General features: G+C 43.3%; 1 protein-coding gene across 1 annotated transcript; it reads left to right on the forward strand.

Moving 5' to 3' along the window:
• The first annotated feature begins 962 nt into the window (after positions 1–962).
• mrpl35 (mitochondrial ribosomal protein L35) lies at positions 963–16,263 on the forward strand. Its single transcript, XM_085975493.1, has 4 exons — positions 963–1,086; positions 4,176–4,368; positions 12,118–12,259; positions 15,835–16,263. The coding sequence occupies exons 1-4, from the start codon at positions 1,062–1,064 to the stop codon at positions 16,021–16,023; spliced, it is 549 nt and encodes a 182-aa protein (XP_085831619.1). The 5' UTR covers positions 963–1,061; the 3' UTR covers positions 16,024–16,263.

Genomic DNA, 16,263 nt, shown 5'->3' on the forward strand with positions numbered 1-16,263 from the left:
TCCAGAGATTAGGGCCTAGGCAGCTGAAGGCACGACCACAGATGGTTGAGCGATTACAATCAGGGATGCTCAAGAGGGCAGAATTTGAGGAGTGCAGATATCTCTGGGGGTTGTGGGGCTAGAAGAGATCACAGAGATAGGGAGGGGTGAGGCCATGGAGGGATTTAAAAACAAAGATGACAATTTGGAAATCAAGGCGTTTCTTAACCAGGAGCCAATGTAGGTCAGCGAGCACAGGGGTGATGGGTGAACGGGACTTGGTGCGAGTTAGGACACGGGCAGGCGAGTTTTGGATGACCTCAAGTTTACGTAGGGTAGAATGTGGGAGGCCAGTCAGGAGTGCGTTAGAATAGTCAAGTCTAGAGATAACAAAGGCATGGATGAGGGTTTCAGCAGCAGATGAGCTGAGGCAGAGGTGGAGACGGGCGATGTCACGGAGATGGAAATAGGCAGTCTTAGTCATGCTGTGCAATTCTGGGAATAACGGATGAGTTACCCTGTTTGGAAGAATTTGTTAGGATCATATCAATGCCAAAATTTACAGTTTACATATATACACCCAAGAGTGGTTTCTATGGAATGTTAAAGGAAGAAAAGACTTGTCTAGTGCAAATAATTTGCAAACTTTTAGACTTAAAGGTGCAGAAAAGTCAATGACCACAAAGCTAATGTCAGGACTCATATTACACAATATTGTTAAAAAATTGGCCAGATTAAAAGTTAAAATAAATAACAATATTCAGAAATACATTTGGACTCTCCTATCAGCTCACAATCCAGAGATATCCCAAAACAACTAATTTCAAAAACAGGATTGGGATATATTTGTACTCCACTCTCCTTTTGCCCAATAAAATTGTTCAGGACAGATTGAAAAGACGATTTGTTGAGACATTTACTGGAAATATGTTTAATAATATAACAAGCTATAAATGCGGGCTGCACATTTCCCTCCCTCTCCTAACCAGGGAGACTGTGAGCTGGCGGAGGATTTTGAATTACGCGAGTCGGTAGGTCTGACTGGGCGGAGCCACCGTAGAGGTGAAAGGTGAAATGTCAAGATGGCGGCGCTGAGGAGCGCGGTGGGTGAGTGCAACCGAAATAATGCGGAATAGACGGAGCGCGGGGCTGGTTCTCCGGTGGGGCTGGGTGGGGGCACAGCGCTGGTTCTCCGGTGGTTGTGATTTAGGCCTCGGTGGAGGTCACGGCTCCGGAGGGGCTGCGGATGGTCCACTCGGCCTGTTCAGGGTCAAGCTGCCCCTCCCACCCCGTGGCCTTTACTCTTCTATTAACCGAGGCAGTAGAGGGGGCTATTTAATTGGGAGCCTGCCCTGATCCTCGACATCCAGATGTTCACTTGTAGCAGGACTGCTTTTGCTACAGGGAGCGGTCGAGTCAGAGACCCTCTGCATCTTTTAACAGCAGCAGCTTGTATTTATGTAGTACCTTTTAATGTAGCAAACGTCCCAAGGCGCTGCACAGGAGTATCATCAGACAAAATTTGACACCGAGTCACATAAGCAGATATTAGGGCAAATGACGAAAAGCTTGGTCAAAGAGGATGGTTTTAGGGAGCGTCTTAAAGGAGGAAAGAGAGGTTTAGGCAGGGAATTCCAGTGCTTAGGGCCTCGGCAGCTGAAGGCACGGCCACCAATGGTGGAACGATTAAAATTGGGGATGCTCAAGAGGGCAGAATTAGAGGAGCGCAAATATCTTTGGGGGGAGGGGGGTGCGTTGTAGGGCTGGAGGAAATTAGAGATGGGGTAAGGTCATGGAGGGATTTGAAAACAAGGATGAAAATTGTTAAATCGAGGTGTTGCTTAACTGGGAGCCAATGTAGGTCAGCGAGCACAGGGGTGATGGGTGAATGGGACTTGGTGCGAGTTAGAACACGGGCAGCAGAGTTTTTGATGACCTCTAGTTTACGGAGGGTAGAATGTGGGAGGTCAGCCAGGAGTGTGTTGCAATAGTCAAGTCTAGAGGTAACAAATATTTAAAGCAGAGAAAGAGAGGAGGGTAGTGGGATTGCTCTAGCAAATAGCTGGCAGCAGACACGATGGGATGACTGACCTCTGCCTGTTGTGTAAACATTTCTGGTGTAAACATTTCTGGTTCTATAGAGGTTAGGAGACATTGCATGCTCCAACAACCCTCTGCATAAAACAATGTTTTGCCACAAACCCTGAATCTCTTTCCATGACACTGGTAAATTTGGTGGAAATTGGTTCTACCTAATCTGTGTCTGTTATTGGTCCCATATGATTGCCTGGTCAGAGTTAAAGTGGACATCCGATAGGTACTATTTTGGCATGTGCATGTGACATCAAGTTCAATCCATGTTAAAGAATCCAGGGCTGTTGGGGACTGACTGGTCAAGTGGGAGTTTGTTTGAAAGGCATAAATTGGAAAGATATGTGCCTTTATGTCATTTCTGATCATTTTGGGAGGTGGGGATTGCTGGCACTTAGGCTCTCTGAGTTTTTCCAATTGCAATACTCTGAGCTGACTTATTTGGAAGACGAGGAAGCCCTACAGAGGGATGCCAGCAGGTCAGGCTACCCAAGAGATGCTCTGTGTGCCCACCCACCACCACCTGCATCTTCAGACTGGTGATGTCACCTCACTCTGGTAGATGTTGTCCTGGTGGAGGCTCCTCTTCCCAAGGGAAACTGCAACAGCAGACCCATAATTATATCACTAAGATATGTTGATTGCATGACTGACTCTTATGCTGGATGGTCCTTTAGAATCACAACATGTCACGCTTTACATGGTACGCATGAAAGAAGGCATGCCAGGGTCGAGAGCCAACGTTGACACATTGGCTGCACCTACCAAGGTGCCACCGACCATTTCTGCAGGCCCTGGTATACATGCCTGGTTAGACCATGGGGAACTTAGCTTCTCACAGGCTGAGTCAGCAGATATGTAGATGCTGAGCTATGCCATCAGTTGCAAGGGCATCTGCATCAACCAATGCAACATATGGTTGCACATTCAGTAATGGTCAACTGTGACCTGAAACAGGAATACATCTCTTTACAAGCATGCTGATCAGGAGGTGGGTGGGGAGAAATGATGGTACTGTGGAAGGGAACAGAGGGCAGCTGCTTTCATAAGCAGCTCCTGCGGCACAACCTTAATTTGGGCTGCCGCATCACTTGCTGCAGACTCCTGCCTGTAACCTGAGGCTTTCAGAATTTTGTTTCCCATCATGCCCACACCCTTTTAAGATTCACTTGGGCGCATGTTTTTTTTCACTCCCACGACTAGTCTGCACTTGGACATGTGCAAAATTATACACATGAACTGCTGCTGGAAAATTGGCATAGCCTTAAACTTAGAAGGGAGAGTGAAATGGCAATTTTTCTGTAACTAGTTTACACATGAATGTATGGAATGGACTGCTAAGGGAGGCAGTTGCAGCTGATTATATCAGCAAATTCAAGAGGGAATTGGATAAGTACCTGGAGAAAAATGATGGTAGGGCATGAGGTGTCATGGGGTATGATGCTTTCTAAACACTGGGACCATCCAGGTAGGCTAAATGGTCTTTGCAGGTTGATCATCATTTCTATGTTCTTATTAGCACCTGACCATTCTGGCAGGATTTGCACCAGTGTTTAACCATTCTGAACTGAGAGATTGAGTCGATTAGGCTTGTATTCGCTAGAGTTTAGAAGAATGAGAGGGCTCTCATTGAAACTTATAAAATTCTAACAGGACTAGACAGACTAGATGCAGGAAGGATGTTCCCGATGGCGGGGGAGTTCAGAACCAGGGGTCAGAGTCTAAGGATAAGGGGTATGCCATTTAGGACCGAGATGAGGAATTTCTTCACCCAGAGAGTGGTGAACCTGTGGAATTCTCTACCACAGAAGGCAGTTGAGGCCAACTTATTAAATATATTCAAGAAGGAGTTGGATATATTTCTTAAGGCTAAAGGGATATGGGGAGAAAGCAGGGACAGGGTACTGAATTTGGATGACCAGCCATGATCTCATTAAATGGTGGAGCAGGCTTGAGGGGCCGAATGGCCTACTCCTGCTCCTATCTTCTATGTTTCTATGACTTACACCTGTAGATGAAAATGTTAATTTTATAAGCAAAACATTAAGTAAAAGGTTGTAATTTTTAAAAAGTAAGAAAGTGTTTTCTCTCTATTGTATTGTAAGGAACATTGAGGTACTTCATTCCTTTGGCCCAGAACAATGCATCAAGAGACTCCTCCGTTATACAGCTGGTCTCCAGGTTTACCACCCTCAACCTTCGACATGTTCAATCCCCGACCGTTTCCACAGTAACCAAACTGGGATCACCTTTGGAGAGTAATTTTATTTGTGCACATAAACTCTCTGCTCTCAAGAGGTGAGTTTGAAAATGGCTCCGAAAATGTAGTAGAATCAGTTTGGGTGGAGCTAAGAAACAGCAAGGGGCAGAAAACATTGGTGTTTATAGGCCCCCAAAGAGTAGTTGTAATATAGGGCAGAGTATAAATCAGGAAATTAGAGGCGCATGTAACAAGGGTAATACTGTAATCATGGGGGACTTTATCTACATATAGACTGGGCAAACCAAATTTGCAGTAATAGTGTGGAGGATGAATTCATGGAATGTATGTAAGATAGTTTTCTAGAGGAACCAACTAGGGAACAGGCTATTTTAGATCTAGTATTGTGCAATGAGAAAGGGTTAATTAACCTTGTAGTAAAGTGGCCTTTAGGGAAGAGTGACCATAATATAGCATTTTATATTGAGTTTGAAAGTGATTTAGTTAAATCCGAAACTAGGGTCTTAAATCTAAACAAAGCAAACTATGTAGGTACGGGGGGCGAGCTGGCTATGGTAGATTGGGAAACTACATTAAAAGATATGATGGTAGTGAAGCAATGGCTAGCATAAAAAAAATTAATACATAATTTACAACAAATATACATTCCTTTTACGGCACAAAAACCCCACAGGAAAAGTGGTCCGACCGTAGCTAACGAGAAGTTAAAGATAGTATTAGATCAAAGGAAGAGGCTTATAATGTTACCAAAAAGAGTAGTAAGCCTGAGAATTGGGTGGATTTTAGAATTCAGCAAAGGAGGACCAAGAAATTGATAAAGAAAGGGAAAATAGAATGAGAGTAAACTAGCGAGAGACATAAAAACAGACTGTAAAAGCTTCTATCGGTATGTAAAAAGATTAGCAAAAGTAAATGTGGGTCCCTTACAGGCTGAGACAGGAGAAATTATAATGGGGAATAAGGAAATGGCAGAGAAATTAAACAAATACTTTGTGTCTGTCTTCACGGAAGAAGACGCAAAAAACTTCCTGGACAATAGTGGACTAGCGAGTATGAGGAACAGAAAGAAATTAGTATTTTTTTAAAAAAGTACAGGGGAAATTAATGGGACTGAGAGCCAATAATTCCCCTGAACCTGATGGCCTACATTCTACGGTTTTGAAAGAGTTGGCTATAGAGATAGTGGTTGCAATGGTTGTCATTTTCCAAAATTCCACAGATCTAGAATGGTTCCCATGGATTGGAAGGTAGCAAGTGTAACCCCACTGTTTAAAAAAAGGGAGAGAGAAAACGGGGAACTACAGACCAGTTAGCCTGATATCAGTAGTAGGGAAAATGCTAGAATCTATTATTAAGGACGTGGTAACAGGACACTTAGAAAATAATACAGGAAACTTCGCGATATCCGGCACCGACGGGACCGAGCTGCTGCCGATCTATCAAAACTTCCGGATAGACCAGCGCTAATGTTGAAGGATACAGAGGTTTTCATCTCCGTATCTGACAACAAACACTGTTGCTTAGCAACAGCTTGTAAACACTCGGCCGTACCTTGGAAGCCTGAAGCTGTTGCTAAACTACAGAGACACTTTCCAGAGCCTGACTGTTTTTATAAAAAAAAAGATAGGAGAAGGGAAAAAAACCTAACCAAAACGGCTGCTGATTTCTGCCGTTAGATCGAGGTTTCCGGACATACAACCTCCAGATAAACCAAAGTTTCCTGTAATAGGATTGGGCAGAGTCAACACAGATTTATGAAAGGGAAATTGTGTTTGATGAATCTGTTAGAGGTTTTTGAGGTTGTAACTGGCAGAATAGATAAGGGGGAACCAGTGGATGTGGTGTATTTGGATTTTCAGAAGGCATTCGATAAGGTGCCACACAAGAGGTTATTAAACAAAATTAGGGCTCATGGGATTGGGGGTAATATACTAGCATGGATTGAGGATTTGTTAACGGATAGAAAACAGAGAGTAGGAATAAACGGGTCATTTTCGGATTGGCAGGCTGTAACTAGTGGGGTACCGCAAGGATCAGTGCTTGGGCCTCAACTCTTCACAATCTATATGAATGATTTGGATGAGGGGACCAAATGTAATATATCCAAGTTTGCTGATGATACAAAACTGGGTGGGAATGTAAGTTGCAAGGAGGATGCAAAGAGGCTTCAAGGGGATATAAACAGGCTAAGTGAGTGGGCAAGAACATGGCAAATGGAATATAATGTGGAGAAATGTGAAGTTAGCCACTTTGGTAGGAAAAATAGAAAAGCAGAGTATTTTTTAAGTGGTGAGAGATTGGGACCTGGGTATCCTTGTACATGAATCACTGAAAGTTAACATGCAGGTACAGCAAGCAATTAGGAAAGCAAATGGTATGTTGGCCTTTATTACAAGAGGATTTGAGTATAAGAGTGAAGATGTCTTGCTGCAATTACATAGGGCCCTGGTGAGACCACACCTGGAGTACTGTGTACAGTTTTGGTCTCCTTACCTAAGGAAGGATATACTTGCCATAGAGGGAGTGCAATGAAGCTTCACCAGACTGATTCCTGGGATGGGGGGATTGTCCTATGAGGAGAAATTGAGTAGACTAGGCCTATATTCTCTCGAGTTTAGAAGAATGAGAGGTGATCTCATTGAAACATACTAAATTTTTACAGGGCTTGACCGGGTAGATGCAGGGAGGATGTTTCCCCTGGCTGGGGAGTCTAGAACCAGGGGGTCACAGATTCAGAATAAGGAGTCGGCCAGTTAGGACTGAGATGAGGAGAAATGTCTTCACTCAGAGTGTGGTCAATCTTTGGAATTCTCTACCCCAGTGGGCTGTGGCGGCTCAGTCGTTGAGTATATTCAAGACAGAGATCAATAGATTTTTGGATATTAAGCGAATCAAGCAATATGGGGATAGTGCAGGAAAGTGGAGATGAGGTAGAAGATCAGCCATGATCTTACTGAATGGCGGAGCAGGCTCGAAGGGTCAAATGGCCTACTCCAGCTCCTATTTCTTATGTTCTTATGTAGAAATTTAACGGTCAGGGAAGGAAAGTGCATTTTGCTGCAGCTTAATAGTTCAGATGGGCAGTGCTCCCTTGTGACTTAAAATTCCAAACCTATCTACCACATTAATTTGTGTCCTTGGTGTGTACATTCAGATGCACTCAGTTCTTTACTATTGGTAACAGAGGAATGAACCTGTCGGTCTTCTATTAGCACATCTAACTACTTTGTTCTTCAAATTACTGTACTTCTTGTATGCAGTTTAGACACTACCTTTCTCCCCACACCAAGCATATACTTTATTTGTGGTTTCCTTCCAGCTTGGAAGTTTCTGTTGATTGTCCCAGTGTTCCAGCCAAAATGGAAAGCTCTTGACTAGGACACTGAGGATAACTACCCTGCTCTTCAGAATAGTGCCATCTGAGAGGGCAGACGGGGCCTTTGTTTAATATCTCATCCAAAAGGTGGAACCCCTGACAGTGCAGAACTCCCTCAGTACTGCACTGGAGTGTCAGCCTGGATTACATGCTCAAGTCTCTGGCATGTGACCTGAAAAGAATAGATCAGAGTACGTTCTCAATGGTAAGAAGCTAGAAACACTGGAGGCCCAAAGAGACTTAGGGGTCCATGTACATAGATCAGTGTACCTGTCCATAACATTTTAATCAAAAAGACTAATGGAATGCTGGTCTTTATAGCTAGCGGACTAGAATTCAAGGGGGTAGAGGCTATACAAAACCTGGTTAGACCACACCTGGAGTACTGTGCTCACCACGCCTTAGAAAGGATATATTGGCCTTGCAGGGAGTGCAGCGTAGATTTACCAGAATGATACCTGGACTCTAGGTTAAATTACGAGGTGAGATTACACAAACTAAGGTTGTATTCCCTGGAATTTAGAAGGCTAAGTGGTGATTTGATTGAAGTTTTCAAGATATTAAGGGAAACTGATGGGGTAGCGAGAGAGAGAAATTATTTCTGCTGGTTGGAGATTCTAGGGCTAGGGGGCATAGTCTAAAAATTAGAGCCAGACTTTGCAGGAGTGAAGTTAGGAAACAATTCTACACACAAAGGGTGGTAGAAGTTTGGAACACTCTTCCATTAATGGCAATTGATGCTAAACCAATTGTTAATTTTAAATCTGAGATTGTTAGTTTCTGTTAACCAAAGGTATTAAGGGATATGGGGCAAAGGCAGGTATATGGAATTAGGTCACAGATCAGCCATGATCTCATTGAATGGCGGAGCAGGCTTGAGGGGCCGAGTGGCCTACTCCTGTTCCTATAATCCTCCACCATTTGATTCGGAGGCGAGAAGGCTACCACTGAGCCACGCCTACATGAGCTAGAAGTGCCAAATGTGACCAGACTGGTAAATCGGTCCAATTTGGGTTTGTAGTTGAGTTTTAGGCTGCTCTCCATTCATGGTGCACTATTCAGGGCAAAATTTAGTTACTGCAGCATTGTCTGGTTTTCTTTGATTTATTATGGGGGTTATGTTTTTTTAAATCCAGTAGTGCTTTTTTTAAATTCAAAGTGAATTTAGAAACGTAGAAAAAAAACAGGAGCAGGAGTCGGCCATTTGGCCCCTGGAGCCTGCTCCGCCACTCAATAAGATCATGGCTGATCATCTACCTCAACTCCACTTTCCTGCACTATCCTCATATCCCTTAATTCCCTTAATATCCAAAAATCTATCGATCTCTGTCTTGAATATACTCAACGACAGCCTCCACAGCCCTCTGAGATAGAGAATTCCAAAGATTCACCACCCTTTGTTTGATAATGCTCCTGTGAAGTGCCTTGGGATGTTTTTCTACGTTAAAGGCGCTATATAGAAACATAGAAAAATAGGAGCAGGAGCCGGCCATTCGGCCCTTCGAGCCTGCTCCGCCATTCAATGTGATCATGGCTGATCCTCTAGCTCAATACCATATTCCCGCTCTCTCCCCATACCTTTTGATGCCTTTTGTGTCTAGAAATCTCTCTCCTTCTTAAATATATTTAGAAGGAGATAGATTTATTTATCCTGGCAGTGGAACTGGATTAGTGTCTTCAGAGGGGGCAGAAAGACTGTAATAAAGTGCTGTTCACATGCTGGCAGATTAGGCGAATTATGTTGTGTTTCAAAGTATAGTGTATTTGCACAAGTTTAAAAAAAGGCACTGAGGCGATGGTTATTTAATAAGCTAATGGAAGTTATTTTCGTCAAAGACTGTAAACAATGAGCATTTTGTTGTTTTGTCTCAGTAATCAATATAAACCTCACACACGTTGTGTTGGGAAGCCTCTGGTCGCAGGCGCTTGGCCAGATGTGTCTGGTAGGCCTTTTTCGGCTGTAAACAGAAAGGCAGTGAGATCCTGCAAAGAGCGTGAAGTCAATTTAAAACAAAAAACTGAAACAGAAAGTTGCTTGGAGAACATACAAGTGTAGTTAAGTGTTGTTTTGTTTCAGTGAAGTAAGACGACCCACTGATGTGGTGAAGTGGACATTTTCTTCGTATTGTTACACAAAGACAAGTTATACTGTTTGAACGGAGTGAATCTGATCGTGTATGTGTGTGAACTCGCTGTGATATAGAGCAGCTTAATGATTCTTATCTGGCCTCGTCTCACCAAGTGTTTACTTGGTCTGCCTTCACAGAGATTGGCGAAGCACACGTGCAAAAGACACAAATATCCAATTTAGGGCACAAGGGGATACCGTTGTTACACCCTGAGTTACGCTATTGTGTAAGTAGGTATTGGGCAGTGTGAGTCAACCCTGGAACATAAGACATGTGGGACCTGCTTACGGCAGCAATGGATGCCACTGAAGGCAAAACCTTAAACCTGTAGCAATAACTTAAATCGGCACCTCAGCCATTATCTTTTATAAATCCAAACAGCACATTAAAAAGGCCTGGCTTCTTCAACACTGAAACAGGATTACTACATTTTATTAGTATTTGTATCAAACACTAACTGAAGGAAAAGAAAAGGCTTGCATTTGTATAGCGCCTTTCACGACCACCGAACGTCCCAAAGCGCTTTACAGCCAATGAAGTACTTTTTGAAATGTAGTCACTGTTGTAATGTGGGAAACACAGCAGCCAATTTGCACACAGCAAGCTCCCACAAACAGCAATGTGATAACCAGATAATCTGTTTTAGTGATGTTGATTAAGGGATAAATATTGGCCTGGACACCGGGGTTAACGCCCCTGCTCTCCTTTGAAATAGTGCCGTGGGATCTTTTACTTCCACCCGAGAGGGCAGACAGAGCCTCGCTTTAACATCTCATCTGAAAGATGGCACCTCCGACAGTGCAGCACTCCCTCAGCACTGCACTGGAGTGTCAGCCTAGATTTTTGTGCTCAAGTTTCTGGAGTGGGATCTGAACTGCACACCTATTGGCTTTCAGCTACATAGGTGTCTAAGGACTATTATTTCCATTATAAGTTTTGCACATAGTTCATAAAATATACCAATTTTGGGGATAAAAGGAAAAGCCATGAACGCTAGAAATCTGAAAATAATGGAAATATACAGCAGATCAAGGAGCATCTGAACGAGGAGGAGATGCTGATGTCTTCTGCTTTTAGTCCTATTTTTAAAACCTCACATTCTCCAGGCGGCTATTGCTGGGCCAGATCGCGCCACTAGTGTGCTCCCGGTAGCAGAGTTGAGGTTAGAAACTGTAAGGGAATCAGAGGTGGGTCTCTCTATGCTGCTGTTCACCACCTACTTGGTTGTCAATTTTTTCACGTTTCTGATTGCAATAGAGTCTCCACGCTGAAGACCAAGAGAGCCGACAAATAGTTGAGGCTTAATAATATCAAGATTTTTACTAATACAAAAAGAAAATACTGCAGATGCTGGAAATCTGAAATAAAAACAGAAAATGCTGGAAATACTCAGCAGGTCAGGCAGCATCTGTGAAGAGAGAAACAGAGTTAACGTTTCAGGTCGATGACCCTTCGTCAGAACTGGAAAAAAGCAGGAAATGGAACAGATTTTTAAGCAAGTGAAGAGGCTGGGAAAGGGGGGAGGGGATGAAAGAACAAAAGGGAAGGTCTGTTTTTTCTTCTCCCCCACAGGGCAGCTGTCTTTCATTCTGCCAGCGCAACTCACACTTCATCTAGAGCCATCCTTTGTTTCTTAACCTGTCCCATTACCATCCCCTTTTGCCTTGAATATCTCTCAATCTCTCTTAACCTCTCCCACCTTCTATCCTATCACAGACCTTCCCTTTTGTTCTTTCCTCCCCTCCCCCATTTCCCAGCCTCTACACTTGCTTAAAAATCTGTTCCATTTCCTGCTGTTTTCCAGTTCTGCTGAAAGGGCATCGACCTGAAACGTTCACTCTGTTTCTCTCACCACAGATGCTGCCTGGCCTGCTGAGTATCTCCAGCATTTTCTGTTTTTATTTCAAGATTTTTACTGTTGGCCTGTTCCCTACTCTTGGACCCTCCAGGTGGTCTATTGTGCTCTCAGCCTGCCATATACATCTGTACAGTGTTCCTAACTCTGGTCCAGCTTACCCAGTATAAATACTGTGGTAGCCACGTCAAGGCTTTAATACATCAAAACCCCACTGTAGTTTTATTTATTTTTTTCTACCTTTTTTGCCTTTTACTTACTTGACCAGTCTGGCACAAAAAAAAATATTTTTTGTGAAGGAGGATTTCCTGAAACTATAAATGGGATTCTAATATTGACGAAAGGGTAAAAAATATATGTGGCCAAAATTACTGACCGAAGAAGCTTGATTCGTCTAAGATACATAAAGAATGATTAAATTCTATAAATGTTGTATTGATGTGCATATTATTTCTCTTGTGTATAGCGTGACTCCTCGCGCTCCCAGTTTTCAACAGCCGGTGAGAGCGCTCACTTACTGCAGTCTGCGTAAAGGAAAACGGAAGTCGGTGAAATCTGTTGTCAAAAGGTTCCTGCGGCTGCACTGTGGTCTCTGGGTGCGAAGGAAGGTGCGTGTTTACAACATTCTGCATTGAAAGAGATACCATTTCTTTTAAAAAGTCTCACAGCACGTGTTAATGACATAATGTAGGAATTTCTGAGGTTTTTTAGGGCAGGGAGAGGTTTTGGAAGAGAATTCCAAAGGGATGAAAGTTCAGTTTCCAGATGGTGAAGCAAAGAACAAGCAGCAATCCGAGGTCAGAGGAGCAGTGAGTGTGGCTGGACCTCGAACTGGCAGAGATTCCCGAATAAGGTGGAGCAAGTCCATGGAAGGATTTGAAGATCAGGATCTGAAGTTAATTCAGTGGAGTACAGGGAACGAGGATAGTGGCGATACACGCAAAACATTTTCCAGGAGAGGATTTGGGATTTGTTTTAATTCTCCCCTCAATACAGCCCAGGTTTGTTTACTCTGTGCCCACCCAGCTCTGGAACTACACTCAATGATTTACATCAACATCTAAACAAATCAATTTTGATTCCTAGTTTGAGAAATGGCCACTGTAAACTATTTAACCATTCAGTTTGATAAATATAGGATAGCGCCCTAAGAAAATATGCAATGCGAAAAGGCCATTCATGTAGTTTTGTACTGTCATGGACTCTCCCAATTTATCTCCCATCATAAAGTAACTATTCTAATCGCTCCACTCTTGGTGGCCGTGCCTTCAGCTGCCTAGGCCCTAAGCTTTGGAATTATCTGAATGGCAATAGATTGGGAGAAGGGGAAGTGCAACGAGACCTGGGTGTCCTTGTGCGCCAGTCGCTGAAGGTAAGCATGCAGGTGCAGCAGGCGGTTAAGAAGGCAAATGGTATGTTGGCCTTCGTAGCGAGAGGGTTTGAGTACAGGAGCAAGGATGTCTTGCTGCAGTTGTACAGGGCCTTGGTGAGACCACATCTTGAGTATTGTGTGCAGTTTTGGTCGCCTTATCTGAGGAAGGATGTTCTTGCCATGGAAGGAGTGCAGCGAAGATTCACCAGGCTGATACCTGGGATGGCAGGAATGACGTATGAGGAGAGATTGGGTCGATTGGGCTTGTACTCGCTGGAGTTTAGAAGATCGAGAGGGGATCTCATTGAAACTTATAAAATTCTAACAGGACTAGACAGACTGGATGCAGGAAGGATGTTCCCGATGGTCGGGGAGTCCAGAACCAGGGGTCACAGTCTAAGGATAAGGGGTAAGCCATTTAGGACAGAGATGAGGAGGAATTTCTTCACCCAGAGAGTGGTGAACCTGTGGAATTCTCTACCACAGAAGGAAGTAGAGGCCAATTCATTAAATATATTCAAGAAGGAGTTGGAATATGTTTCTTAAGGCTAAAGGGATCAAGGGATATGGGGAGAAAGCAGGGACAGGGTACTGAATTTGGATGATCAGCCATGATCGCATTGAATGGCGGAGCAGGCTCAAGGGGCCAAATGGCCTACTGCTCCTATCTTCTATGTTTGCCCTAAACCTCTTCACCTCTCTCTTCTTTAAGGCGCTCCTTAAAACCCACCTCTAACCAAGCTTTTGATCAACTGTCCTAATATCTCCTTTATATGTGGCTCGGTGTCCAATTTTATTTGATAACGCTGCTGAACACCTTGGGACATTTTACTACATTAAAGACACTATATAAATGCAAGTTGTTGTTGCTGATTCAAAGTAAAGTCAGACATTTATTTGAGTCTTCTGAAGGAAACATTACAATCCGGTTTACTTCAAGTCTAAGCAGCTGCTTTTTTTGCAAGTGGCACTCTCGGGGTATTTGTGTCTAGATCATCCATGCTGATACTTGTGCCCAAATAAAATGACCATGAAAGCTGCTGGATTTTGGTTTTTTAAAGAATAAACTAATTTGTTAATGTCCTTCTGCGGAAGGGAACTTGCCACTTCTGCACAGTCCTGCCTACATGTGATTCAAGTCCACATTCGGTGGTTGATTCTTAATGCCCCCTGAAGTGCTCTACCAAGCTAGCCACTTAGTTGTACACACAGTTGTTTCAAGAATGTGGCGACTAGGGATTGGCAATAAGTGCAGAATTGCCAGTGTTGGCTACATCTGGAGAGTAAATAATTAAAAAAAAAAAAAAAAAAACTTTCAATTGTAATTCAGATGGAATGTACTATTAAGAAATGCAAGGCAATCTATTATTTAAAAAAATATATAATTAGAAAATTGAAAATGCTTTAATTGAGTTGAAGGTCTAGGGATAGTTACCGACCAACATCATCTCAGCGTGCGGCAATAGTTGCAAAGACAAAATTGTAGCGTGTAAGTAAGTCTATGGAATACATGCGCAAGCATGTGATGCTAATATTCTGTAATCATTTTTTAATCCTATTTCTTCTAATATATATCAGTTTGCATTTCCCAGTCGTGGTGAATGGTTGTTTTTCAGACAGGAGGAAGGTATACCGTGGTGTTCCCCAGGGGTCGGTTCTAAGACCACTGCTTTTCTTGATATATATTAATGACTTGGATGTGGGTGTACAGGGCACAATTTCAAAATCTGCAGGTGACACAAAACTTGGAAGTATAGTGAACAGTGAGGATGAGAGTGATAGACTTCAGGAAGACATAGACAGGCTGGTGAAATGGGTGGACACGTGGCAGATGAAGTTTATTGCAGAAAAGTGTGAAGTGATACATTTTGGTAGAATGAGGAGAGGACATATAAACTAAATGGTACAATCCTGAAGGGGGTGCACGAACAGAAAGACCTGGGGGTATGTGTGCACAAATCGTTGAAGGTGGCAGGGCAGGTTGAGAAAACGGTTAAAAAGGCTTACGGGATCCTGGGCTTCATGAATAGAGGTATAGAGTACAAAGGCGTGGAAATTATGATGAACCTGTATAAAACACTGCTTCGGCCCCAACTGGAGTACTGTGTCCTATTCTGGGCACCACACTTTAGGAAGGATGTGAAGGTCTCGGAGAGGATGCAGAAAAGATTTACGAGAATGATCCTAGGAATGAGGGACTTCAGTTACGCTGATAGACTGGAGAAGCTGGGGTTGTTCTCCTTGGAGCAGAGAAGATTGAGAGGAGATTTGATAGAGGTGTTCAAAATCATGAGGGGTCTGAACAGAGTAGATAGAGAGAAACTGTTCCCATGGTCGAGAACCAGAGGACAGATTTAAGGTGATTGGCAAAAGAACCAAAGGTGATGTAAGAAAAAACTTTTTTATGCAGCAAGAAAGCACTGCCTGAAAGGGGTGGTGGAGGCAGATTCAATCGCCGCTTTCAAAAGGGAGTTGGATAAGTACCTGAAAGAAAAAAATTTGCAGGGCTGCGGGGAAGTGGGACTAGCTGAAGTGCTCTTGCAGAGAGCCAGCACGGGCTCGACGGGCTGAATGGCCGCCTTCCGTGCTGTAACCGTTCTATTCTGTGATGAAAGGGACTAAAGATGAGACGCAAATGAATTTGGGAAACTCCTTTCACTCAAATCTATTTGCCGATGAAAGTGGCAAATTGTCTCCATTTCTCAGCAGTCATTAGTTGAGAATGAACAGACAGCCCTGTCGGGTTTTGAACCAGGAAAAGCGTACGAGTCGTGCTGCTCAGACCCTCAACAATGCTCCCCTTTGTTTCAGGCGGGTTACAAGAAAAAACTTTGGAAGAAAAGGCCTGCCAGAAAACGTCGACTCCGACAGCATGTCTTCTGCAACAAGACCCAAAGCAAAATGCTGGACAAAATGACGACGGACTTCTGGAAACGGCGGAACTGGTATGTGAATGATCCATACCAGATGTACCATGATCGAACAAACCTGAAGGTTTGAAGATGTTGACGGTTGTGGCAAAATCTGCAGTTGTTCACTGCATTAATTCAGGAACAGAAGAAGCACCCATTGTGAAGAATATGTTTGGAGTTTAATGCTGACCAACTTTATTCAGAATCACTGACAATGTGAATGTTGGAAAGTTGGGCGACACAGTCCTTTGCCTGTGATATTTCTTGTAACACGTGTCTGTATTCTTTAATGTTCCATAATAAAACTTCCAAACTGTGTAACCTCTAA

The sequence above is a fragment of the Somniosus microcephalus genome, chromosome 2 (genome assembly GCF_052327205.1).
Source record: "Somniosus microcephalus isolate GS21.2 chromosome 2, FLI_Smic_1.0, whole genome shotgun sequence".
In the NCBI taxonomy this organism is placed as follows: Eukaryota; Metazoa; Chordata; class Chondrichthyes; order Squaliformes; family Somniosidae; genus Somniosus; species Somniosus microcephalus.

What these genes read in the sequence shown, in the direction of transcription:
- mrpl35 (XM_085975493.1), top strand. Translation starts at nt 1,062, where the DNA reads ATGGCGGCGCTGAGGAGCGCGGTGG. An exon ending in GGCGCTGAGGAGCGCGGTGG is followed by an intron (nt 1,087 to 4,175) that starts GTGAGTGCAACC and finishes TTGTATTGTAAG; the next exon opens with GAACATTGAGGTACTTCATT. An exon ending in GTCTCTGGGTGCGAAGGAAG is followed by an intron (nt 12,260 to 15,834) that starts GTGCGTGTTTAC and finishes CCTTTGTTTCAG; the next exon opens with GCGGGTTACAAGAAAAAACT.